We start from the raw sequence: 26,976 nt of genomic DNA on the forward strand, positions 1-26,976 counted from the left end.
AATTAAGTCTTTGTTACTTACAATATGTTCCCCATACTAAAGTGTTACCAAAAACATAACTTTGTCTTGAAATTGAAAAAAAAAACAACATTTTATTTTTCACTGAAGAAGGGTTCGGTGAAAGCGCATATGAAACTGGTGGGGTTCGGTACCTCCAACAAAGTTAAGAACCACTGGTCTAGTCTCTTACGTGAATGAGCTAAATAACATTATTTGATATTTTACGGTAATGTGTTAATAATTTCACACATAAGTCACTCCTGAGTATAAGTCGCACCCCCGGCCAAACTAGGGAAAAAACTGCGACTTATAGTCCGAAAAATACGGTAATTTTTACCGCTCTTTTCATTCTGCTATGGTACAAATGTGCGTATGGGCTAAAAGTGACGAAAACCGTGAATGCTCTTGAAGCATGCACATGGCAATTTATCGGCGCTGGAAAACTTATCAACTTTAATTTTCATTTGTCGTCGGTTAGTTGACTTATCGCATATCGGCCCAGGCCTAGCCAAATATGCCTCTGCGTGCGAACCATGTCTCGGTGTATGAACTCTTCATTTAGGCGCCTGCAGGCAAAAAAGCAGGGCGCAAGGCAGAGCCCTCCACTGCACAGGATTCATGCATCAACTCATGTGTGCCATTTCTTTGTTTTTATGCCTTTTGACAAGTTGTGTTCATTTTGTTAACTCAATAAGAGTAACAAAAACTCAACAGACTGGCGTAAAAAGAAGGAACAAATTGTTGGAGTAAAAACAAAAAGACTATTTGTGAGACGTATATTAAAAGCCTACTGAAATGACATTTTTTTATTTAAACGGGGATAGCAGATCCATTCTATGTGTCATACTTGATCATTTCGCGATATTGCCATATTTTTGCTGAAAGGATTTAGTATAGAACAACGACGATAAAGTTCGCAACTTTTGGTCTCCGATAAAAAAAAGCCTTGCCCCTACCGGAAGTAGCGTGACGTAGTCAGTTGTTCACTTCCTCATATTTTCCTATTGTTTTCAACGCAGCTAGAGCGATTCGGACCGAGAAAGCGACGATTACCCCATTAATTTGAGCGAGGATGAAAGATTTGTGGATGAGGAACGTTAGAGTGACGGACTAGAATGCAGTGAAAGACATATCTTTTTTCGCTCTGACCGTAACTTAGGTACAAGCTGGCTCATTGGATTCCACACTCTCTCCTTTTTCTATTGTGGATCACGGATTTGTATTTTAAACCACCTCGGATACTATATCCTCTTGAAAATGAGAGTCGAGAACGCAAAATGGACATTCACAGTGACTTTTATCTCCACGACAATACATCGGCAAAGCTCTTTAGCTACTGAGCTAACGTGATTGGTGGTAGGGGGGGTGTATAATGTAGCCCGGAAGAGTTAGGGATGCATGGGATTCTGGGTATTTGTTCTGTTGTGTTTATGTTGTGTTACAGTGCGGATGTTCTCCCGAAATGTGTTTGTCATTCTTGTTTGGTGTGGGTTCACAGTGTGGCGCATATTTGTAACAGTGTTAAAGTTGTTTATATCGTCACCGTCATTGTAACCTGTATGGCTGTGGAACAAGTATGCCTTGCTGTCACATACATGTGCAAGCAGAAGCTGCATACAACATGTACCTGGACTGGCACGTTGATACTGTTGACTGTAGAGGGCGCTAAATGCTGTGTCATCACAGTATCCCCCTATTATAGTTGACAGGGTGAAAATCGGAGAATAATTTCCCCGGGAGATTACAGGGAGAGGCACTGACATCCGGAAGTTTCCCGGGTAAATCGGGAGGGTCGGCAAGTATGCAGTAGAGCCGCATCAGAGTGGTCAAAGAGCCGCATGCGGCTCCGGAGCCGCGGGTTGCCGACCCCTGTTATAGGCGAACCCAGGACACTCGGCTACACTGCTAATATGTAGCATCATTTGAAAAGTCACCCGCTAGACAATGAAGAGTGCTTACTCCGCACAACAAATCTCCGTTTGGTGCCACACGTCCACACCATCAAAATGCTGAGGCAAACATTTCCAGATCAACACCGTATGAAAAAAATAGTGATTTTTTTAGTTGTGATTTCCTTCTCTGCATGAAAGTTTAAAATGAGCATATATTAATGCAGTATGAAGAATAATGTTTTAATGTAGACACATAGAATCATCATACTGCTGTGATTATATGCATCTGGTGTTCATTCAAGGCTAAGGCAAAATATCGAGATATATATCGTGTATCGCGATATGGCCTTAAAATATTGCGATATTAAAAAAAAGGCCATATCGCCCAGCCCTAGTACTATGTAATATACAAAATAAGACTAATATTGAAGGGAAAAGTTCGGCTCCCGGTCCTTAGCTTTCCTGGAAATACATTTTGTTGAATATCTCCGCTTGAAGTGAACGCAATGATGATCAGATGGTATGCATACTAACCACGTGTTAAGACAAAACACAGTGCAAATCACTACAACACTTATGTAAAAATACCAACAAAATCCTGAGGCATACCTTTGCTCTAGTGGTTCTACTTTGATTTCCATTTGGTCCTTAAGTTCAAAGACCAGAGGCTGTGGTTCAGTGTTGAGCAGCAGGGTCTCTGTTCCACTTAATTGAGGATTCATCCGCTCCTCCCTGAAGCCTTTGGCGAAAGGATTGTGGTTAATTTTCAGCTGGGTGATCAGAAAGTTCTGGTAAGTTGTGACAGCCATAAATTCTGTCTGCCGAAAGGTGAAAGTCATGCTCTCCGGACCCATGACCAGAGGCTGTTTCAGCGGCGACGTGGCCTCATTGAGAAGCGGAATAATGTGCAGTCGAGGAATGTAGCGTCGCATGGAGCTGAGGATGATGTGACCATCCAGGTCTTTGGGGTTGTTGGTCAGTTTGACTTTGTAAAAGGACACCAGCCCACCCATCAAGTCGGAGCCGGGACACGGCGTGTAGTGATGGCAAAAGGCCCGCGTTGGACCCTCGTCTTGCTGCTCTGACAATCCATTGACCTCCCACTTTGAGAAGTTCCAGCGGTGCTTGTAATTGTCGGCTGGAACGATGGAGAGCACCAGGCAGTATCGCTGGTTGGGATCTAGACCGGCCAAGCGGTAGCGACAGTAAGGGAACATGCGACGGCCTTGTTTAGTGAGGATCATCTCGGTTCCGCAGCTGTAAAACTGCTTCCACACGCGGTCGTTCTCCAGAGTCACAGTGACGCCTCTGTAGGTCAAGACGAATGGATGGTCATCCGTCTTGAGTGAAGAACCAAAATTGGAAGCTGGCAGCTTGGTCGACAATGGTGCTGATTCTGTTATGCTGACCAAACTGTTGACGGTGTACACTACAGTGCCTGAAGCCGAGATAGCCGGGCTAGTCTCTGCGGTGCCATCCAAGGTAGTGGGTGACGTCACTCCGGGCTTGGCTGGGCTGCCCTCAGCGGGGGAATGAAGTGCCATCACGCCTTCGCTGCTAGCCATGGACACGACCTTGCTCTCCACCGATGCTTCATTGATGAAGTTCGGTGTCACGGCGGCGGGGAATGGTGGCGTAGAATGACCCGATGACGGGACGTTAGCCAAGCTCCCCTTGTCCAGGTGCTGGTCCTCCATAGAGCTGCCGTGTTCACGGCCTGTAGCAGGCATCACCGTCCGCTGAGCCTGATCACTTCATCCTGGAAAATAAAGGGTCTGTATTTATATAGCGCTTTACTATACCTGGAATGATACATAAAGCGCTTTACATTATACATCACTTTTACCCATTCACAAACACATTCATACACTATAAATATTAGTGCTGTCGAAAGATTTTTTTCCCCCAAAATTAGATTAATCACACTTTTTTTTAATTTGGCCTATCGTTCACAATCATTATGAGAGACAAGAAGACAAATGTATTTTTTAATGCATTCCAACTCATAAACGTAAATAAAAGTCAGCTTACAATGAAGTCAATGGGAGGGCCTCCATTCCACCCATAAAGCCCTCTAAATAACCATCGAAAAACTGCCAACAATACTCCATTTACATTTCGTGACCTGCATATTAACCAAGTATTAGTGATATTGTTATTATAAGCGCTAACACAGACTAACTATTTTTTAGCAGCGCCGTTATCACAGAGAGCTAACTAGCTTGTGCTGCTATATTGACATAAGCAGCTGGTGAGGTGCTTCCTCAGAACTTATGAAAGTTTATTTTTAGATCATGAATTATGCCTCTGACCTTGATAGTAGAAGGATGAGGACATAACCCAACAAGCTGGTCAACTTTGGCATCCAATTAAGACCTGGAAATGGCAAGACAAACACGAAAAGATGCTTGGTTTCACCCCCGTTTTCATCGCAAGGATTATGACAAGTCATTCTTCATCTAATCAGACTGTAACAACATCCTAACAGTCGGAATCCCAGTGACAGCAGACATTGCACAGAAAGTGATGTTTTATTATGTTAGTTGTCTCTCGTGAAGTCTGCAGTGAGTAGTAATCTGTGATGTTGTCAAAGGAAAAAGCAAACGTTGTGATGCGTTTGTGAAATTAATGCGCTGTCACATGCTTACATTTTATAAGGATGTCATTTTGTAAATGTTTTACTTGAAATTACACACATACTGTACCTACTATATGTTCACAAAACATGGTGACAGTTATCCAAGTATTGTCTGGATTTATTTAGAAGTGAAATTTGCCATAAGTCGTAGTCTCCTCACTCACCTTTGCACTGATGTATGCATTGACCTTATCACTGACCGTATAACAACCTGCTCCACCTTTCAGGTAATTATCTTGCTATTTTTGACAGCCCTATTAAATATATAAATATGTTAGCAGTAAAGCTACTTCTTAATAAAGAGCCTTTGTATTTTTAAGCACCGCCTGCAAAAACGCTAGTCAATAGCTGTCTCATTTCGACGACCACATCCTTTGCAGTGCTAATTTGTAGGGTGCTAACTTCATGGGCAAAGGCTGTCCCAATTCAAAAAAGCTCCAAGTGTCCCTTGAATCTGGCTGACAGATGTGTTATTTTCTCCCATTATCAATAAATGATAAATAAATGATAAATGGGTTATACTTATATAGCGCTTTTCTACCTTCAAGGTACTCAAAGCGCTTTGACAGTATTTCCACATTCACCCATTCACACACTGATGGCAGGAGCTGCCATGCAAGGCGCTAACCAGCAGCCATCAGGAGCAAGGGTGAAATGTCTTGCCCAAGGACACAACGAACGTGACTAGGATGGTAGAAGGTGGGGATTGAACCCCAGTAACCAGCAACCGTCCGATTGCTGGCACGGCCACTCTACCAACTTCGCCACGCCGCCCCTATATGATAAGTGTACATGTCGAGTATCCTTTGCACATCCCAGGATCCTCTGTGCGTTAAGCTCTGAAAAGTATTTTAAAGATGGCAACGTTACAAGGGAGGAAAGAGCATCTTTAAAATATAAATACAGCGGTAGCTTTATTTATTTAAATAAAACATCCAACACCAGACATATAAAGCTTGGTGTGACATGAGGAACTTAAATTTGTGTTAAAATACAAGACCTTGACTAGGGTAATGTTGAGCGACCTCCCTGTTTGCTCCTCTTTATGCCCTGAGAGCCTCATATCCGGGCATTGCAGCCTGCTTTATGTACAGAGCTTTTTTCAACGCTTGGAAGTAAAGCCTTACATCTTTTTCGTATAAGTTTTAGACTTAAATAGCTTGACTCATGTCATATTACGTGTCCTAATACATTACATATACATATTACATATATTAATGTACATACATAAATGGACCAATATTAGCTGTTTTTTGTAGACACTATGTATATTTCTATTTTAATGGAAAATGTTAACTTTTATATGTGTTAAAAGTTAAATCACTGTTGATGTCATCTTGTGTTTATGTTTGCTCTACTTTTCCGTTTTGAACAGTGAAGGGAGAAATTAAATCACAACAACATTTAAAAGAAAACAGGGCAAAAAGAAATGGATAAAATAACATGTAAAAATTTGGGTGATCATTTGAAAGATTTTGTATCTGTGCAAATGAATAAACAAAGTGCTAAAACTAACGCTGTTGTGATTTATTTACTGCCCGAATTGCAACTATTTCAAAACAGAGGAATATATTCAGATATTCAAAAAATATTTTACTTAAAGGCCTACTGAAACCCACTACTACCGACCACGCAGTCTGATAGTTTACATATCAATGATGAAATCTTAACATTGAAACACATGCCAATACGGCCGGGTTAACTTATAAAGTGCAATTTTAAAATTCCCGCCACACTTCCGGTTGAAAATCTCCTTTGGATATGATTTATGCGCGTGACGTCATAAAATGCACGGAAGTGTTTGGGCCCTATTGGACACAATACACAAAGCTCTGTTTTCTTCGACAAAATTCCACAGTATTCTGGACATCTGTGTTGGTGAATCTTTTGCAATTTGTTTAATGAACAATGAAGAATGTTTTAATGTAGACACATAGAATCATCATACTGCTGTGATTATATGCATGTAGTGTTCATTCAAGGTTAAGGCAAAATATTGAGATATATATCGTGTATCGCGATATGGCCTTAAAATATCGCAATATTAAAAAAAGGCCATATCGCCCAGTCCTAATGTCAAGTCATCATTAAATGGCACTGATATGTCAAAAGGCATTAATAAATCATGTTCTGTTCGAATACCTTTATAACTGATAACGGTAGGTCAGCCGGGATATGCTCATTTCAAAATTTGATGTCCTGCCCGCCACCGTTTGACCAATAAGAAAGTCTGTGAGTGTGTCACATCCAGATTGCCAGTTACGCACCGCCACTTTCGTTGAGCTACTGCCACTGGTAAAGTTACTAAACATGTCAGACCTTAGTAAATCTAAAAGGCATTGTTACGATTCTCAACTTATTCATGACAAAGCCAGAAAGAAACAAGGATTTGCATCAGGGATGCCTTTGAAAGATGGAGACGATTGAAGGCGGAGAAGATTTTTTCATCTGACGCCAAACTTGAGAATTTCCTCCTTAATAGGTAGGTCAGGCATTTACGTTTTCTTATTACTTGTAATAAATGGAAATGGACATTTTGTATGTAAACTATATTGTCCAATACAGTCTATTATCTTGTCTAGCAAAGCTAGTATGTTCGTGCAACGAATGCTTAGTGTGATGATATGCTAGCATGCTGACACCAACATATAGGCTAACGGGGGAAATATATGCCCGTTAGCCTGTATGTCGATGTGTCATCCAACTGACAGGGCAAAATATATTTTCGACAAATAAAACTTTTGTGGCTTTGGGTAGTGTCAGTGCCTGTTTCGTTCTCAATATGCAGATATGCTGAGGAAATGTACTCCAACATTAGCACGGCTAGTAGCAGTTTCTGGTACTGTATGTGCATCAGGCACATATGGGGTGGTATTTGCTTGGCACAATATAATGCATTACATCTAATGATGTTCTACTTTTGGTATTGACATGGTAGTAGGCTATATGATTTATGCGTAACGTGGTTTATGCCTAATGTGGGTTGGCTCATTGAATCGCACTCTGCACTGAAAGATGGTGATGTGTGTACATGGAAAAGAATGCAGTGCGTCAGGTTGGATGCAATATGGAGTTATGCTGAACGAAATGTGGCAGTAATTTTACTGTTGGCCTTGGCTTGCCATCAAAGTAGGCCTATGCGATATATAATATATTCCATCCATCCATTTTCTACCGCTTGTCCCTTTTGGGGTCGCGGGGGCTGCTGGAGCCTATCTCAGCTGCATTCGGGCGGAAGGCGGGGTACACCCTGGACAAGTCGCCACCTCATCACAGGCCTTATCGCCCAGCCCTAATCGAATTGATTATATATAATAATACATTATTATATATAATCATTTCGATTAGGGCTGGGCCTTTTATTAATATCTCGATATTTTTAGGCCATGTCACGATACACAAAATATATCTCGATATTTTGCCTTAGCCTTGAATGAACACTTGCTGCATATAATCACACCAGTATGATGATTCTATGTGTCTACATTAAAACATTCTTGTTCATACTGCATTAATATATGCTAATTTTAAACTATCATGCCACGAGGGAAATCACAACTACCGGTAAGTCAATTTACCAAAACCGTATTTATTAAACAGTTATTAAAGGCCTACTGAAATGAGATTTTCTTATTTAAACGGGGATAGCAGATCCATTCTATGTGTCATACTTGATCATTTCGCGATATTGCCATATTTTTGCTGAAAGGATTTAGTAGAGAACATCGACGATAAAGTTCGCAACTTTTGGTCACTGATAAAAAAGCCTTGCCTGTACCGGAAGTAGCGTGACGTCACAGGTTGTGGAGCTCCTCACATCTGCACATTGTTTACAATCATGGCCACCAGCAGCGAGAGCGATTCGGACCGAGAAAGCGACGATTTCCCCATTAATTTGAGCGAGGATGAAAGATTTGTGGATGAGGAAAGTGAAAGTGAAGGACTAGAGGGCAGTGGAAGCGATTCAGATAGGGTAGATGCTGTGAGAGGCGGGTGGGACCTGATATTCAGCTGGGAATGACCAAAACAGTAAATAAACACAAGACATATATACTGTATACTCTATTAGCCACAAAACAACCAGGCTTATATTTAATATGCCACAAATTAATCCCGCAAAACAAACACCTCCCCATCCCGTCCATATAACCCGCCAATACAAATCAAACACCCGCACAACACACTCAATCCCACAGCCCAAAGTATCGTTCACCTCCCCAAAGTTCATACAGCACATATATTTCCCCAAAGTTACGTATGTGACATGCACATTAAGGCTGCAGCTAACGATTATTTTTCTATCGATTAATCTATAGATTATTTTTTCGATTAATCGGTTAATCTATAGATTATTTTTTCGATTCATCTATAGATTATTTTTCCTTTTACCGATTATTTTTTATTTTATTTTATTTAAAATGAAGATGAAAAAATAAAAGTAGGCCAGTTTTTTCAAAAGGCATGGCTTTTATTTACAAAAAAAAAAAGTATGGCCACTCAGTCAACATTGACAACAACATGACAAAATATTCTGTAACAATGTAAACATTTAAAACTTTTAACATTTAACAAAATTAAAAGTAGCTTATTTGCTTTTTAATGTGCAAATATAAAAGTAAACATCCAGTGCAAATCTTAATATTCTGCAATAGTATAAGCATTTCAAAAGTAAAAGTATTGCTTATTTTGCTTTAAAATGTGCAAAAATAAAGATAAACATCAAATACAAAAAAGTACAAAACGAAATATTCTGTAACAACAGTGTAAACATTTCAACAAAAGTGAAAGTATTGCTTATTTGCTAAAATGTGCAAAAATAAAGATAAACATCCAATACAAAAAAGTGCCAATCTAAATATTCTGGAGCACTGTAAACATTAAAGGCCTACTGAAATGAATTGTTTTTATTTAAACGGGGATAGCAGATCTATTCTATGTGTCATACTTGATCATTTCGCGATATTGCCATATTTTTGCTGAAAGGATTTAGTATAGAACAACGACGATAAAGATTGCAACTTTTGGTATCTGATAAAAAAAAGGCTTGCCCCTACCGGAAGTAGCGTGACGTAGTCAGTTGAACATATAGCAAAGTTCCCTATTGTTTACAATGATGGCCGCATGAAGTGAGAGAGATTCGGACCGAGAAAGCGACAATGTCCCCATTAATTTGAGCGAGGATGAAAGATTTGTGGATGAGTAAAGTGCAAGTGAAGGACTAGTGGGGAGTTGAAGCTATTCAGATAGGGAAGATGCTGTGAGAGCCGGGGGTGACCTGATATTCAGCTGGGAATGACTACAACAGTAAATAAACACAAGACATATATATACTCTATTAGCCACAACACAACCAGGCTTATATTTAATATGCCACAAATGAATCCTGCATAAAAACACCTGCGTGTTTGTTATGCTAGCTCCTAGCTCCTCTGCTAGCTCCTAGCTCCATAGAACACGCCAATACAATTCAAACACCTGATCAACACACACAATCACTCAGCCCAAAAGACCGTTCACCTAACCCAAGGTTCATAAAGCTTATATATTTTTAAAAAGTTACGTACGTGACGCGCACATACGGTCCAGCTATCAAATGTTTAGCAGCCAAGGCTGCATACTCACGGTACCTGATATTCAGCTGGGAATGACTACAAGAGTAAATAAACACAAGACATATATATACTCTATTAGCCACAACACAACCAGGCTTATATTTAATATGCCACAAATTAATCCTGCATAAAAACTCCTGCGTGTTTGTTATGCTAGCTCCTAGCTTCTATGCTAGCTCCTAGCTCCATAGAACACGCCAATACAATTCAAACACCTGATCAACACACACAATCACTCAGCCCAAAAGACCGTTCACCTAACCCAAGGTTCATAAAGCTTATATATTTTAAAAAAGTTACGTACATACGCAAAAAAAAGTTGCACACATACGGTCAAGCGATCAAATGTTTAGAAGCCAAAGCTGCATACTCACAGTAGCACGTCTGCGTCTTTGTCATCCAAATCAAAGTAATCCTGGTAAGAGTCTGTGTTGTCCCAGTTCTCTACAGGCGTCTGTGTATCGAAGTCAAAAGTCCTCCTGGTTAGAGTCTCTGTTATCCGAGTTCTTCCATCTTGACTGCATCTTCCGGGAATGTAAACAAAGAAGTGCCGGCTGTGTACTGTTGTTGCTGACTACGTTCGAAAAATACGTCCATTTCGCACCGACAACTTTCTTCTTTGCTTGCTCAGCTTCCTTCTCCATAATGCAATGAACATGATTGCAACAGATTCACGAACACAGATGTCCAGAATACTGTGGAATTATGAAATGAAAACAGAGCTTTTTCGTATTGGCTTCAATGTGGAAGGCATATCCGTGTTCCCCGGGTTACGTCACGTGCATACGGCATCCTCAGAGGCGTTTCGAACCGGAAGTTTAGCGGCAAATTTAAAATGTCACTTTATAAGTTAACCCGGCCGTATTGGCATGTGTTATAATGTTAAGATTTCATCATTGATATATAAACTATCAGACTGCGTGGTCGGTAGTAGTGGCTTTCAGTAGGCCTTTAAGTATTGCTTTTAAAATGTGCAAAATAAACATCCAGTCCAACACAGTACACAATAACCAATTCTACTCATTCCAGTGAGTGACTAACAGTTGTAATGAAGAAAGGTTAGCATGTCTACTTGCTTTGCTTCTTTTCTTGTTTACAATATTCCCAGCAGCTGAAAATAGGCTCTCAGAAGGGGTCGATGTGGCTGGAACTGAGAGGTAATTAGCCTTCACCTCAAACCAGGACTGCGAGCGAGCTGAGCTGCAGTTTAAGTTTCTAGTAGGTCAACGGGCTCATAGTGATGTTACTAGTAGTTGACTGGGAGGTGTTTATTATCATTTGGGGAGAGTCCGCTGCCTGATGCTCACCTGCTAAACACCTATCTGCTCGACGCTGAAGCGCTGACTACATGCGCTATGAATACGCACTGCTGATTGGCTGATAATGCTTTGTGTGTACCAATCAGATGGTTGTGTGGGTGGGACAATGCTGCGTGTGTACCAATCAGATGGTTGTATGGGTGGGACAATGCTGCGTGCTGAGACAGAGGCAGAGAAGCAAAGAAACTTGTTAAGACTTTAGCAGCTAAAGTTAGCTTTAGCTTAGAAACTCGTTCGGTACACCCCCGTACCGAACCGAAAGCCCCGTACCGAAACGGTTCAATACAAAACACATACCGTTACACCCCTAGCAGATACAAATGACACATTCATGTTTTTGTGTAATAATGACAACGTATGCTAACGCGGACGATTGACTAGTTGATGGTTTTCTTTTCAAATGTTCGTTCATAGCCGTTGTGCTGCTATGATAGGCCATTTCCGCTCGACACAGTGTGCATACAACAACATTATTAGGCTGTGTATTGAAATACTCCCACACTTTTGACGACTTTTGGCGTGCGTTTTTCCCCTCGCTCGCACAGTCTGCTTTGCGCTCCGCCATGACGGTAGTGTGACGTAATTATGCGACGCGTCGACGCACAAAAACGGCGTCGACGTATTTACATAACCAATGACGTCGACACGCACGTACGGGCAAGCGATCAAATGTCACGGTAGCGCGTATCAAAGTCCTCCTGGTAAGAGTCTCTGTTGTCCCAGTTCCCCACAGACCAATGTGTATCCAACTCAAAGTCCTCCTGGTAAGAGTCTCTGTTGTCCCAGTTCCCCACAGACTAATGTGTATCCAACTCAAAGTCCTCCTGGTAAGAGTCTATGTTTTCCCAGTTCTCAACAGGCCAATGGTAAAGCTTGACTGTCATCGTTCGGGAATGTAAATAATGAAACACCGGCTACAACGTAGCCGCTACGTGTTTGTGTTGCTGCAGCCAGCCGCTAAAACACCGCTTCCAACCTACAGCTTTCTTCTTTGCTATCTCCATTGTTCATTAAACAAATTGCAAAAGATTCACCAACACAGATGTCCAGAATACTGTGGAATTTTGCAATGAAAACAGACGACTTAATAGCTGGCCACAATGCTGTCCCAAAATGTCCGCTACAATCCGTGACGCCACGCGCAAACGTCATCATACCGAGACGTTTTCAGCAGGATATTTCGCGGGAAATTTTAAATTGCACTTTACTAACCTAACCCGTATTGGCATGTGTTGCAATGTTAAGATTTCATCATTGATATATAAACTATCAGACTGTGTGGTCGGTAGTAGTGAGTTTCAGTAGGCCTATAAGCGGAGGCACAAACATTGATGTAATTTCAAAACAGAAAGTGCAAGATTGTCAGAGACATTTTAAAACAAGATATTAGTGCTCTTTTGTGCATAATGTCACTAAAATGACATATCAAAACAACACTAAATTAAAGTGCACTTTTTGTACAGAATGCCACTACAATAGTTTAAAACAAATAAAGTGCACTTTTGTGCATGATGTCACACAAGATATTTCCAAAAACTGTCAAATAAAAATTAGCTGCATAATAGGAAATCAAAGAGTGTATGTCCGTCGCTATGTGGTAGGTTCTTGCAGACGTCATATCCTTCTGTTTTTGACCTTTTTTTTTTATACGGTGTTGATCTGGAAATGGTTGCTTGTGCATTTTGTGGGTGTGGCACTGGCCGGAGATGTTGATATGCGGAGTTTCAAGCACTCCTTATTCTCTAGCGGGTGACTTCTCAAATGATGCTACAAATTAGCAGTGCTGCTACTTTTTGTAGCAACGTTTTTGCCGCATACTTGACATATCCCCACCATCTACCATCCTAGTCACGTCCGCTGTGTCCTTGGGCAAGACACTTCACCCTTGCTCCTGATGGGTGCTGGTTAGTGCCTTGCATGGCAGCTCCCTCCATTAGTGTGTGAATGGGTGAATGTGGAAATACTGTCAAAGCGCTTTGAGTACCTTGAAGGTAGAAAAGCGCTATACAAGTATAACCCATTTATCATTATTCATTACGGTTGTCTGTTCAACATCTTCCCACTTGAAACCAAACCACCACCAGACGATTGACCCTGTGCTGTTTTTCTTGGGAATTAATTATTCTTCCTTCATTTGTTACCAGATTCGCACCTTCTCTCTCTCGTATTACCACTGGCACCACCTGCCACAGCTAACGTTACCCATGCAGCTACCTCTCTGTTCCGAGGGGGTATTACGTTGCACGCATGACAGTATGTGACGTATGTAAGAAGGTGCGCTTGTTTTATGTCTCTGTGAGAAGGAGACAAGAAAGAGTGAGAAAAGCCTGTAGTGTAATGCCCGCAGCTAAAAGCAACTGCGTGAGAACGTACACTCGAATATCCCGATATAGTAATTTTCTATATCGCACAAAGACAAACCTGCGATATATCGAGTATATTCGATATATCGCCCAGCCCTAATTTGGATGATGGTCCGTGCGGTCAAATTAGACATTTTAGCAGGGTAATGCCAACAATCTGTCCCGACTCCCGACGAAAATATTGCTGCGTAACTTTACAAATACATTTGGCTAATCGACATCAGTAAAATGTGGCATAATTACTTAGTAAACCATCTAGCAAGAAGCATAAACAAGAGAAACCTACAGCGTAGAACTCGTTGATTGCCATTTGAAGTTCCTTGGAGTAGGATTCGGCTGCGTATCTGGCAACCTCAGTCGTGGAGAGTGGGAGGGGACTACGGAATTTTGACCGTGATTGCAGTACCATTTCTGGCCACATTATTACATATGGCACCTTTAAGCACTTTGTACATTTTGTTTAAGATGCTGATATATATCGGATATCGCCATTCGTTCTAAAAATACAGAGATATCAGTTTTGGTCTATATTGCCCAGCCCCAAGTTAAAGAATAAAAATATAAGATTTATTTCTGAGCTGGCAATAAATTTGCAGACACCAGCACACATACACACGATAAATGTAAATACAACATTTCCTTCATAATTTTAAGATTTTGTTCGTTCCACCTATCCTGTCTTCTTTTTGGATCAGGCGGCGATATCACAAGCGTGAGGATGTGAACATGTGACACAACCAGGAATTGTTGGGCATGCTAGACCATCCAAATTCACATCACTCCAGCAACGCATGGAGGACTCTGTCCAGGACCCACACTTCCTTGACCGTATGGGCTGGGTCCTTGAAAGGATGCAGCCGACGAATTGAGACACAGCTACTAAGTATAACAGAGGTGAAACTACTTTGAACTCTTGTTCAAATCCATACATTCGTCACTGAGAATCTCTGTATGACAAGCACGCGCTGCTGTTTATAAGGACCGCCAGCAAAAACGCTAGTAAAAGATCCTTTATAGCAGGGGTTCTAAAAATGTTTTACCTGTGGTCTCAACATTTCCACTACAAAGGGGCCTGGGCCCACTCAAATATTAACACTGAATTAGTAATCTTACTCTTTTAAATCGTATTAAATAATTATATCTAACCTACTTACAACCTTGTCAAATGATATGAAACCATGTGTTAATCACAAAGATTATTATTCATTATTTATTTAACCCATAAACCTTAAGATTAGGTCAGGCTGAAAAACAACTACTAACCAGGCATAAGAAGGGACTAACTGACAAACAACTTTTTTACATACAATTACGCTGTAATAAAATAAATTAAATGAATATCGAATAAGTTTCTTAACTAAACTGTCAATAAAATTCAAGTGCAAATGATAATACAGCTTCAGCACCTTAGTCATAAGTTTTGCCCTTAAACTAGGGCTGGGCGATATGGCCTTTTATTAATATCTCTATATTTTTAGGCCATGTCACAATATATATCTGGATATTTTGCCTTAGCCTTGAATTAACACTTGATGCATATAATCACACCAGTATGATGATTCTATGTGTCTACATTAAAACATTCTTGTTCATACTGCATTAAGCGACTTTGGGTACTTAGAAAAGCGCTATATAAATCCCAGGTATTAATATTGTTAATATATGCTAATTTTAAACGTTCATGCAGAGAGGGAAATCACAACTTAGTAAATTTACCAAAACTGTATTTATTAAACAGTTATTAAGCAGTGGCACAAACATTCATGTAATTTCCAAAACATAAAGTGCAAGATTGTCAGAGACATTTTAAAACAAGCTATGAGTGCACTTTTGTGCATGATGTCACTAAGATGACATATCAAAACAACACTAAATTAAAGTGCACTTTTTGTACAGAACGCCACTACAATAGTTTAAAATAAATAAAGTGCACTTTTGTGCATGATGTCACACAAGATATTTTCAAAAACTGTCAAATAAAAATTAGCTGCATAATAGGAAATCAAATAGTGTATGTCCTTCGCAAAGTGGAAAGTTCCTGCGGACGTTATCTCCTTCTGTTGTTGACTATTTTTTTCATACGGTGTTGATCTAGAAATGGTTGCTTGGGCATTTTGTGGGTGTGGCACCGGCCGAGATGTTGACATGCGGAGGTTCAAGCACTCCTCATTCTCTAGCGGGTGACTTTTCAAATGATGGTACAAATTAGCAGTGCCGCTACTTTTTGTAGCAACGCTTTTGCCGCATACTTGACATATTGCGGTTGTTTGCTCAACATCTTCCCGCTTGAAGCCAAACCACCGCCAGACGATGGACCCTGAGCTATTTTTCCTGGGAATTAATTATTCCTTCATTTGTAACCAGATTCGGACATTCTTTCTCTCGTATTACCACTCGCACCGCTCCGCTAGCACCACAGTTAACATTACCCATGCCTCTACCTGTCTGCTCCGCGAGAGCCTATGACGTGGCACGCGCGACAGTATGTGACGTATGTAAGAAAGTGCGCTTGTTTTATGTCTCTGTGAGAAGGAGAGACAGGAAAGAGTGAGAAACGCCTGTAGTGTAATGCCTGCAGCTAAAAGCAACTGCGTGAGAATGTATACTCGAATATCACAATATAGTCATTTTCTATATCGCACAGAGACAGGCGATATATTGAGTATATTCGATATATCGCCCAGCCCTACCTTAAACTTCTCTTTGAATTTGGCCCCAGACTTCTTCTGTTGGTTTGATATTGTCATTACTGCCACAAGTGGTGGAAAAGTATATTACAACGGATTACCACAGCTGAAAAACAAAACATTTTTGTGCCCCAACAATGGGCCCATGCCCTATGGGTAGGAAACACTGCCATACGACAGAATCGCTCTGCTGTTTTTAAGGACCGTCTGCAAAAACACTAGTCACAGACCCATTATACGACAGAGGCGTGCTTTTGTTTTGGAGGACCACCTGCAAACATGCTAATCAAAGAGCCTCATACCATATTGCAAAAACACAAGTCCAAGATCCCAGGGTACTGCTTTCACGAATGTGCTGCAAAAACACCAATCAAGGATCCTCTCTCCAAGTTACATCATTGTAATTTTTAGAACTCTATAGCAAAGATAATACTTTTCCCCAAGTTTTGAACTGACATTTGTAAAAGTTCAACACCCCACAAATATCTTGCCTGAATAATAACAAATGCTTAAGTTTGACTGACTTTGCATTGTTTTTAAGAGAGTTTTTGTAATGTTCTGACCCTCCCGGGTAACCAAAACATTAGGCTCTCAGTAGGATACAATATTTGTGTACGCCACTGTAAATTAAGATAACAATTGCACAAGTAGTAGATCTCTTACTGCCAATCAAAAGCAAGAATGATCATTGATAAGGTAGACTAATATGTGGAATATAATTATACATACCCCAAATTGACTCTTAACATCTAAAAAATGATAATGGCGGTAATTATGACACGTGTTTTCATATAATCATCGTAATATTACGTCAAAGCCAAAATAGTACAGTATTGAGTAACAATGACAGCTAAAACAAAATTATTTTTTGTGTTATATTAGGCGCCTTTTATATGTTACTTTAGTCCAAGTTAAGTGCGAGAAAAGAGGACTTTGATGACCTACTAACAGCGCAAGCTCTTCGGCGTGACTGACCAATGGCAGCTCGGTGTCTTTACTCGTGGAGGACATGGCTGACATGGCCGGATGGTCCCGTGATTAATTCAAATAAATAATAACAACACTGCAAGCAGACCACGTTAGTATTTTATAGCGTGTTTGAATGTATAACAACGTTATTTAAAATATATTCAAATTAAATTGTTGTCGTTTCAGGAGCGAGCACGAGCACGCCGCCATAGAGCTACACAGTCACACCAACATGATGATGCCGTTGACCAAAGGTGTTAATCGCTATCAAAAGGCTTCCACTCAACCATGACGGCCTCCTCAATATCCTGTTTTTGATCGAAAACCGCTGAGCTTTAAACAAATGAAAATAAAGTGGAGGGAAAATAAAGAAAAAGCGAGAGAATGAGAGCGAAGCAGGCAGGCCGACACTCACCAAGTTGGAAAAGTTGTAGTTTCCTCAAACGCCTCACGTCTCAGCTCCGGTGCAGCCAACGTGGGTGGGTCGGGCACAACTGTTGCGCCGCCCGTCTTTATTCTTCCTATTTGTACTAATTCGTCGATTTAAGAAGTGGCAAACAACAGGGAAGGCTGAGGAGTCACGCCACTGGGCTACTCTTGCTCGTCCGCATCGACCGACCCCGCTGTGCGTGTACGTCGTGCAGCCAAGAAAGCGCATGCACGCTATCACCGCTCCTCCCCCTTTCCGCTTCCACCAATGGCGCTGCATCCACCAGGAAAAGCGGGAGTTTTTTTTCGCTATGTTGTAAATGATAAATGATAACAAACTCAAGTATATTCTCGGTTGAAATATTCCAGAAACTTTCTTGGCGTCCTCGTCGTCGTCTACCTGCTCGTAAGCACACACACGCACATACATGCACACACACATTGGCGCGAGGGGCTGTGACGTAACACCCTCACTATGGCGCCACAGCTCCAGTGGGCCAATACGCATGCTCCTTCCGGGTTGCTGAGTCTTTCCACGGCTTTACTTCAAAGTTGAAATAAATGTGGATTAATAATCGTGATGATAAAAATATGACATGAACTACAAAATGAGCATTTGTTGAGAGTTTCTGGTTTGAACGACACAAGCGTGTTTCGCTACGTCGCCATTGGTCGCCACTCTACTGTCTTGTGACAAAAAATGGTGGAGCCACTACTACACTATAGTATACTCTAACATTTCAAATATTGAATATATTACATATATTAAACCAATATGTGGCTCTTAACAGCCGTAGATTAACGATGAAAACTTATAGTTACCTACCACAATAGTGATATCTCAACAATGGCTCACTAGATAGTAGTGTTGTATATAGCTGTATTGTTCGTTACAACTGTTAGCCTCTACATTGTTAGCACTAAAAATATAGTTCAAATAAATTATACATTTCACAAGTAATAGACAATTTAAGTATGCATAATCTAATAGAATAACTTCCCATACAATACACAATGATGTTGCACTTATTGCATCCTTTTGTTAAAATAAAATTAAAAAATCACATTTGGTAAAAAAAATACTAATAATGAATAAACCAATAAAAATAAAATAAAACAAGAATGTACACAGCAATAAGAGCTTCAACAAAAGAATCATTAAAGGGTGGGTCTCCTTTTTATTTTTACCTGCATTCTCTTATTGAAAAATATGACCTTGTTTGGCAGGAAATAATGTAAGCATGTTACTAAAAAAAAAACATTGCGTGAACACTTAACACATGTTTTACGTTTTGTGATGAGTTGATACTGGAATTAATTACACGTACAGTCCTGCAATAGTAAAAGGCACATACAGTAGTACAAAACCGTAATTAGGAGTTTTATTTTTTTTATGTATACGAACACTGGTTGGTATGTCTGATTATATATATTTTTACATTATAAAACCAAATATATAATGTAATACAAGAAATACAATTAATATATATATGCAACTGGTTTACTGATGAAAAGGACACAGTTTTTGAGAAAAATAAAGAGCTATTTCCTCGAAAACCCAGAACTATATATTTTTATTGATAAATGTGCACTCTTTTGTATTATATAAATAATTTATTAGGCAAACAAAACCAGTAGTAAATGATAAATAATGATAAATGGGTTATACTTGTATAGCGCTTTTCTACCTTCAAGGTACTCAAAGCGCTTTGACAGTATGACAGTGTGTAATAGAAATGTTTTGCAATAAATCCTTTTTTTAAGGGGTGTTGAAGATTATAATGTGCAATGGGGATTTTTTAATATGAAGGAGGGTGGAGAATGCATTCAGTAGGGTCTTTTGGATAAAACTAAATATCGCGATTACACAAAAACTACACAGCCCATTTTGTGGAGGGATGTCTCACATGATTACATTGATATGTTTAACTTCTTCTCTACGTTTATTTTCACAAATATCTGTGATTTTGTCCACATCGCCAAATTATCGATAAGGGTACATCTATATACAGCGGTACCTTAGGTTTTTGTTAATAATCTGTTTCAAAAGGTCCCGACAAAGACCTTATCAAACAAAAAAACATACACATTTTTTCCATTACAAATAATTTAAATACAATGTATCTGTTGCAGGCACCCAATATATTAACAAAAAACACATTTTTTCTGGATAATTCTTGTTTTACATAGAGAAAACAATATAAATGTGCATAAATTACAAATGAAATGGATAAATGAATAATTACCAAAACCTCTGCCTTTGTTGAAGGCTCTTGTTAGCGAAGACGGTGATGAGTGGCAAGGGAGGAGAAAAAGGGAGAGCCACACGGACGTCACCTTTTTAATTTGGTACCAGTTCTTTCTTAAATGTTATAGTGTTTCTCACCTTTAAGGGAAACTGCGCTTCTTTAAAAAAAATGTGCCTATCATTCTCAATCCCAATGTAAAACAAGAACACATAGATTTTTTTAATGCATTATAATTTTTAATATTCGACTTATACTAGGTGGCTAACATTGTAGCTAATGGGAGTCATCTATTCCGCCCACGAAGCCTTCTAAAAACATCCAAAAACTGCCAAAAATAATCCATTTACATGTTGTGAACTGAATACGAACCAAGTATTAGCCACATTGTTATTATAAAAACTAATGCAGAGGAACTACTTTTAGTTGCACCTTGATAACAGAGGTGTAACTAGCTTATACCGCTATTGACATACTGAGCCAGTGACCTGGTTTATCACTTTTGAGTTGGTAAAGTTAATGCTAGATTATAAATCATGCCTCTTACCTGTATAATGCTGTGGTCATGAACCCAGAAGTTGGTCAACTTTGAAATTCAATCTAGACCCAAAGACATCACGAGAAAGACACAAAATAACCGCTTGTTTTTATATCTCTTGGGTGATGATTATGATGAATTCTTCATCTAAACAAGAAACACAAGTCTTGTGCGGAAATATATAAACATCCCATCAGTTGGCATCCCAGTGAGAGCAGACTTTGTATACCGTAAGTGACTGTTTTATTTTGTTTGTAGTTTGTATTTCTTGTTTAGCATTTAGCACTACTGCTACATGATGCTCAAAGTTTTACTAAAGCTGGATCTGTTTATCACTCAGCGTCTAAACTTGTAGCTCGGGATGATGTTCGAAACCGGTTCTCCCGATTGTTCAATAAGAAAAGAACCGATTCCATGGATTCGAATCCCTTTTTGAGAACCGGTTCCCGTTATCGAAGCCACTATACCGTATTTTCGCGACCATAGGGCGCACCGTATTAAAATGCGCCGTGTCAGTTACGGGTGCTATTTCTGTATTTAACGCATAAATAAGGTGCAGCGTATTTTTGGGCGCAGGCATGGTTAAACATACGCTAGTTTAAAACATACGCTAGCTTAAAACATACGCTAGCTTAAAACATACGTTAGCATGCATGGACACTGTTTTAAAAAGGCAGCAGGAGCAAAGCTGAGTTCGGTTGGACTTTATTGAAGTATTTATCAATGTACTCACATTATTTTTTGATCAATCCTCATCCACAAATCCATAAAAGTCCTCATCTTCTATGTCCGAAATGAACCGCTGGGCATACTTGCCAACCCTCCCGGATTTTCTGGGAGACTCCCGAAATTCAGCGCCTCTCCCGAAAACCTCCCGAGACAAATATTTTCCCAAAAATGTTCAGAAATTCAGGCGGAGCTGGAGGCCACGCCCCCTCCAGCTCCATGCGGACCTGAGTGAGGACAGTCTGTTTTCACGTCCGCTTTCCCACAATATAAACAGCATGCCTGCCCAATCACGTTATAACTGTAGAATGATCGAGGGCGAGTTCTTGGTTTCTTATGTGGGTTGATTGTTAGGCAGTTTCATTAACGTCCTCCCAGCACGGTAACAACACACAACAACAGCAGTCACGTTTTCGTCTACCGCAGGGGTCGGCAACCTTTACCACTCAAAGAGCCATTTTGGCAAGTTTCACAAATTAAAGAAAATAATGGAAACCACAAAAAATAATTCAAAATTTTAAATGAAAAACACAGCATACAAAGCTTAAATTGCTTTGTTCTATGTTAACCAGGGGTCTCAGACACACGCACCGGCATGCACTTTAATATGTAAATTTGATATTAGGGCGGCCCGCGAGTTTTGAATGAATGGCGCTTGATAGCGTCATGCTTGCCAATCCTTTCATTATTTCCGGGAGACTCCCGGATATCAGGACGTGATGGCACTGCTTTTGGCGCCCTCTACAGCCTGCTCAAACAGTGTACCTGCTCGACCACATGTAGAATGCAGCTTCAGCTGGCGTACTAGGTCAGCAGCCACACAGCTTACACTGACGGTAGCCGTAAAAAAAAAACTTTAACACTGTTACGTTACAAATATGCGCCACACTTTGAACCCACACCAAAAAAGAATGACAAACACATTTCTGGAGAACATCTGCACTGTAACACAACATAAACACAACCCAACAAATACCCAGAATCCCATGCAGCACTAACTCTTCCGCTCAACCGACGCACGGAGGGGGAGGGGGGTTGATGTGTGGGGGGGTTTGGTGTTAGCGGGGGTGTATAATCTAGACCGGAAGAGTTAGGGCTGCTTGGGATTCTGGGTATTGGTTGTGTTGTGTTTATGTTGTGTTACGGTGGGATGTTCTCCAGAAATGTGTTTTTCATTCTTTTTTGCTGTGGGTTCACAGTGTGGCGCATATTTGTAACGTAACAGTGCTAAAGTTGTTTTATACGGCTACCGCCAGTGTAAGCTGTGTGGCTGATGACTATGTATGCTTTGCTGTCTCCAACGTGTGCAAGTAAAAGCGACATACAACATGTGGCCGGGCTGGCACGCTGTATGTAAATGCTATAGAGGACAATTACTGCAGTGCATTCAGGGCACGCCCTTAATTTAGTAATCAGAGTGAAAATAGGATTATATTTGTCCTGGGAGTTAACTAGGAGAGGCACTGAGATCCAGAAGTCTCCTGGGAAAATTGGGGGGGTCGGCAAGTATGCAGCTGAGCCGCATCTGAGTGGTCAAAGAGCCGCATGCGGCTCCGGAGCCGCGAGTTGCCGACCCCTGGTCTACCGTAAAGCAGTTCGTCTGCCGTAAACAGCAATGTGGTGACACTCCTAAACAGGACAATACTGCCATCTACTGTACATGCATATGTGACAATAACATCTACGGCTTTTAGAGAGTGCAGTGCACAACTGCGCACACAACAAGGAGACGAAGCAGAAGAACGAGGAAGATACAGCCATGGCGACGCCGACGACGAGTAAGATGAACAAATACGCTTGTAAGTTCCAAGCTGCAGCTGCGATTGGACCTGGATAGCCTCCGGGAAGAAGTAGTGGACTACCAAGTGTTTGGCAGTGAAGATCTTCCTCAGGAAGTAAGGATTGACCAGTTTTGGGCCATGCTAGGGAGAGATGGAAGATTCCAGACTCTAGTGCATTTGATGAAAGCACTTTTGTGCGTGCCACAAAGCAATGCATCATCAGAGAGGGTGTTCAGCATGGTTAGAAAAATAGTGACAGAGAATAGAACAAGGATGGGCAATTCAACCCTTAACTCAACAATGAGTAGATGAGTGTTATGTGTGTGTATATGTGTAAATAAATGAACAATGAAATTCAAGTATTTATTTTATTTATTTATATATATATATATATATATATATATATATATATATATATATATATATATATATATATATATATATATATATATATATATATATATATATATATATATATATATATATATATATATATATAGCTAGAATTCACTGAAAATATATATATATTCACTGAAGAAGAAAAAAAAAAATATATATATATATATATATGAAATACTTGACTTGGTGAATTCTAGCTGTAAATATACTTGCTGGGCAAGTTCTCCATCAAACACGCCAGATTCCCTCTCCTCATTTTCAAAGTCAGTCTCGTTGTCCATTAGCATAGCAAGCTAGCACAACAGTAAAAGCCGACTTCTCTTGCCCCGTTGTGCGTATCGAGTCGCTACCGTGCTGGTCCCCTTCTTCTCCACAGTGTGCTTCACCGGGATGTCAAAAGTGAGCGGCATCTTGTCCCTGTTGGTGATGTGTTTGTCGGCAATTTTTTTTATTTACAACGCTCATAGCAGCACTATATGCTCACTGGGGGCGTGCCTTTAGCGGCCTCTCTCACCTGAAATCTTCACCCTTTAACGGCCGCATGCTGTCCTCAGTCATGTCCGCTTTTCCTCCATATAAACAGCGTGCCGGCCCAGTCATATAACATTTGTGGTTTTTGGAACTCAGTGCACACACAACAACCTATCTGGATTCAATAAAAGATTCGACAAGGAATCGGTTCAATAAGAGGATTCGTTAATGGCATCGAACTCGATAATTTCTTAACGAACATCATCCCTACTTGTAGCTCAGCCTCCGTATATTCAGGCTAAAAAATATTAGTTTCTGAATCATCAGTTGTCCTAATGTAGTCGTTGATGGCGCTCATGAAGTCTGCCATGATTAGCAGTTGTTGTTTTTGTAAAGGAAATAGCTAAAATTTTGATGTGCTCTGAGAAATCAATGTGCCGCAGTAATGCTTAAAATGACCAAAATACGTAAATACGACACATTATCATGGATGTGCCTGTTACTACATTACATACAGTATATATTTACAGCATGTATATAAACATTGACGGATGTTTTTTTGATGTTTTTAGAGCGTTGTATAGGCAAAATAGATTGAATCCCCATGACCTGCATTGTCAGCTGACTCTTGCTAGCATTTAATGCATAAAAAAGAGAAAGACATGTTCTTGTCTCTCATAAGGATTGTGAATAATGTGCAAAATTTCCCAAAAACATGTGGTACCACTTTAATCATAAATCTGGCACTTTTCTCATTTTCAAGAACGCACGGACAAGGACGAGCATGCGCTAGATAAGCTTGTGCGGCACAACAACACACACTACGTGACTCCCTAACCCCACAACAACATGTGCTCAGTGGCCTTGTGGTTAGAGTGTCCGCCCTGAGATCGGTAGGTTGTGAGTTCAAACCCCGGCCGAGTCTTACCAAAGACTAAGAAAAGGGGATCCATTACCTCCCTGCTTGGCACTCAGCATCAAGGGTTGAAATTGGGGGTTAAATCACCAAATGATTCCTGGCTGCGGCCACCACAGCTGCTCCCCTGTGGGGATGGGTCAAATGCAGAGGATAATTTCACTGCACCTAGTGTGTGTGACAATCATTGGCACTTTAACTTTTTAACTTTATATGCTACAATTCAGAACTGAAAATCGCGTGAGATGCTTTGTTTAGACACTTGATTTTGCAGAATGATACAATGGAAAACAGACTAGTTTGTTATGCTCAATGTATGGCTATACAATAACTGAGACGATACAGTATATAAAACAGAGGAAAACTTTTACGAAAAATGTTCGTCAAAAAGTGAATCATATGAAAAGTAGGATGTACAATAACCTTGGTTCCACTGAAATGGTTATATTGTAACTCGGGAAATAAGTTACTTTGAGTTTTTCTTTACTCATTTTACTCTGATTATAATAAATTAAAGGGAGGAATCACAAAATCATTCATGACTAATCTTTTATCTAACTAGGGAAAAAAAATCCAAATTTTTTAAGGGAGTGCTGGCGAAGAGTCTTGAAAGAATTCATGTAAAAAGTCTCAATATCAGTATTGATATCAGTCAATACTTATATTTGCTTGGTAGTAATACCAACATTTGCAGTATTGCCCACCCACACAGAAGTATGGAGTCCCACACCCATCTATTGCTAACATCTTACATCATTCTCCACGGACCAAAAAGTAGTCTGCATGCAAAATAACTGACATACAAACAAACAAAAATAAGTTGCTTCACAATTTTCCCACTTTTAAGATGAGAAGAAGATTCTCAAGCTACTTTCTTCTGAGGTTCCTGGCGGAGAACAATCTATTCCCAATTCCGTACACATATGGACTGATGGACGTATAGGACGTAGATATGAAGAACTCAATTTCCGCCCAAAACGGGACATCCTTGGGGTTGAAAGTCAACTGGAAGACCAGATAGAGAGTCCAGTCCACCTGAAAGAGTGCCATGGCCGCCAGGATAGCAAGTGTGCTACGGTGAAACCACCTCCCGTTATGCTTTCTAACGATCTGCGTCGAGCCACTCACGCTGGCAATAGGCGTCACAATTGTCCTGTGGCTTAGCAGCACGGTGACGATGAGGCCGCTGGTGAGCGTGACGATGATCAGCGGTAGCAGATTGCACAGCAGGATAAAGACGTATTTGTAAATGCAGTTGATTGTTGGACTGTCATGGTTGCTGCAAAGGAAGAAGTCTGGTGGGCATACTGTGTTGTTCCTCGTGAGGTTCCTCACCTCTCCTTGCAGGTTCATGACAAAAATGGGGACACTCAGGAGGACTGAAATCCCGACGCAAACCCCACTCACTATCCAAGCTGCTCGGGTGTTGTCCAGGTAGATGCGAATGTGGACCCTTTTGTAGGCATCTCTCATCTTCTGGTAGCGATAGATGCTAATGAGGACGGTAAAGAGAATGCTGCTGATTTCTCCAAACACGGTTAAGAATTTCAGGGAGCGACAGTACCAAACGTCTGAGACTGCTGAGGAGAACTGAAGGGCGTCGTAGATGTTGACAATGAGAATCTCCTCCAGGTTGGCCGTGGCCAGTCCCATAAGAAAGAGCTCGAATGTTTTGAGAGAGGAGACCCTGGTTTGAATGATGGAAAGGATGAGGACCACATTACCTAGCAGCCCAATGCAGGAGATGACGACTCTTAGGGTCAGGAGGTAAAAGGAGAAGTCAAGCATGATTGAATGGAAGGTAGATCAGTGACTTCTCTCTTTGGAGCATCGGAGAGGAGACGCTTGTTATCCAAGCTTTCAGAGATGTGACACGAGTCAAAAGAGAGAGAGGTTGCGATGATTGCTCATTATAAAGACAGCAAAAGGAACCTTCTGGAAATATTTGAAAGCTGGGAGTCATTAAAGTTTTACCTCTGAGCTTTTCAAA

The 26,976-nt window shown here is 40.5% G+C and overlaps 2 protein-coding genes across 2 annotated transcripts in view; both read right to left on the reverse strand.

Moving 5' to 3' along the window:
• LOC133648669 (uncharacterized) overlaps positions 1 to 18,311 on the reverse strand; it is a 59,806-nt gene extending 41,495 nt beyond the window's left edge. Inside the window, exons 1-2 of the mRNA XM_062044967.1 lie at positions 17,896 to 18,311; positions 2,502 to 3,651 (exon numbers count right to left, since the gene is read on the reverse strand). Coding sequence (XP_061900951.1) covers positions 2,502 to 3,622 — 1,121 coding nt within the window. The 5' untranslated portion in view covers positions 3,623 to 3,651; positions 17,896 to 18,311. The remainder of the gene's footprint in view (positions 1 to 2,501; positions 3,652 to 17,895) is intronic.
• Positions 18,312 to 25,853: 7,542 nt separating this feature from the next.
• Positions 25,854 to 26,774, reverse strand: LOC133649201 (C-C chemokine receptor type 3). Its single transcript, XM_062046035.1, has one exon. The coding sequence runs from the start codon at positions 26,772 to 26,774 to the stop codon at positions 25,854 to 25,856; it is 921 nt and encodes a 306-aa protein (XP_061902019.1).
• Between the last annotated feature and the right edge of the window lie 202 nt (positions 26,775 to 26,976).

The sequence above is a fragment of the Entelurus aequoreus genome, linkage group LG04, assembly GCF_033978785.1.
Source record: "Entelurus aequoreus isolate RoL-2023_Sb linkage group LG04, RoL_Eaeq_v1.1, whole genome shotgun sequence".
In the NCBI taxonomy this organism is placed as follows: Eukaryota; Metazoa; Chordata; class Actinopteri; order Syngnathiformes; family Syngnathidae; genus Entelurus; species Entelurus aequoreus.

Coding starts and splice junctions, on each gene's coding strand:
- LOC133649201 (XM_062046035.1), bottom strand. CDS start 26,774: ATGCTTGACTTCTCCTTTTACCTCCTGACCCTAAGAGTCGTCATCTCC.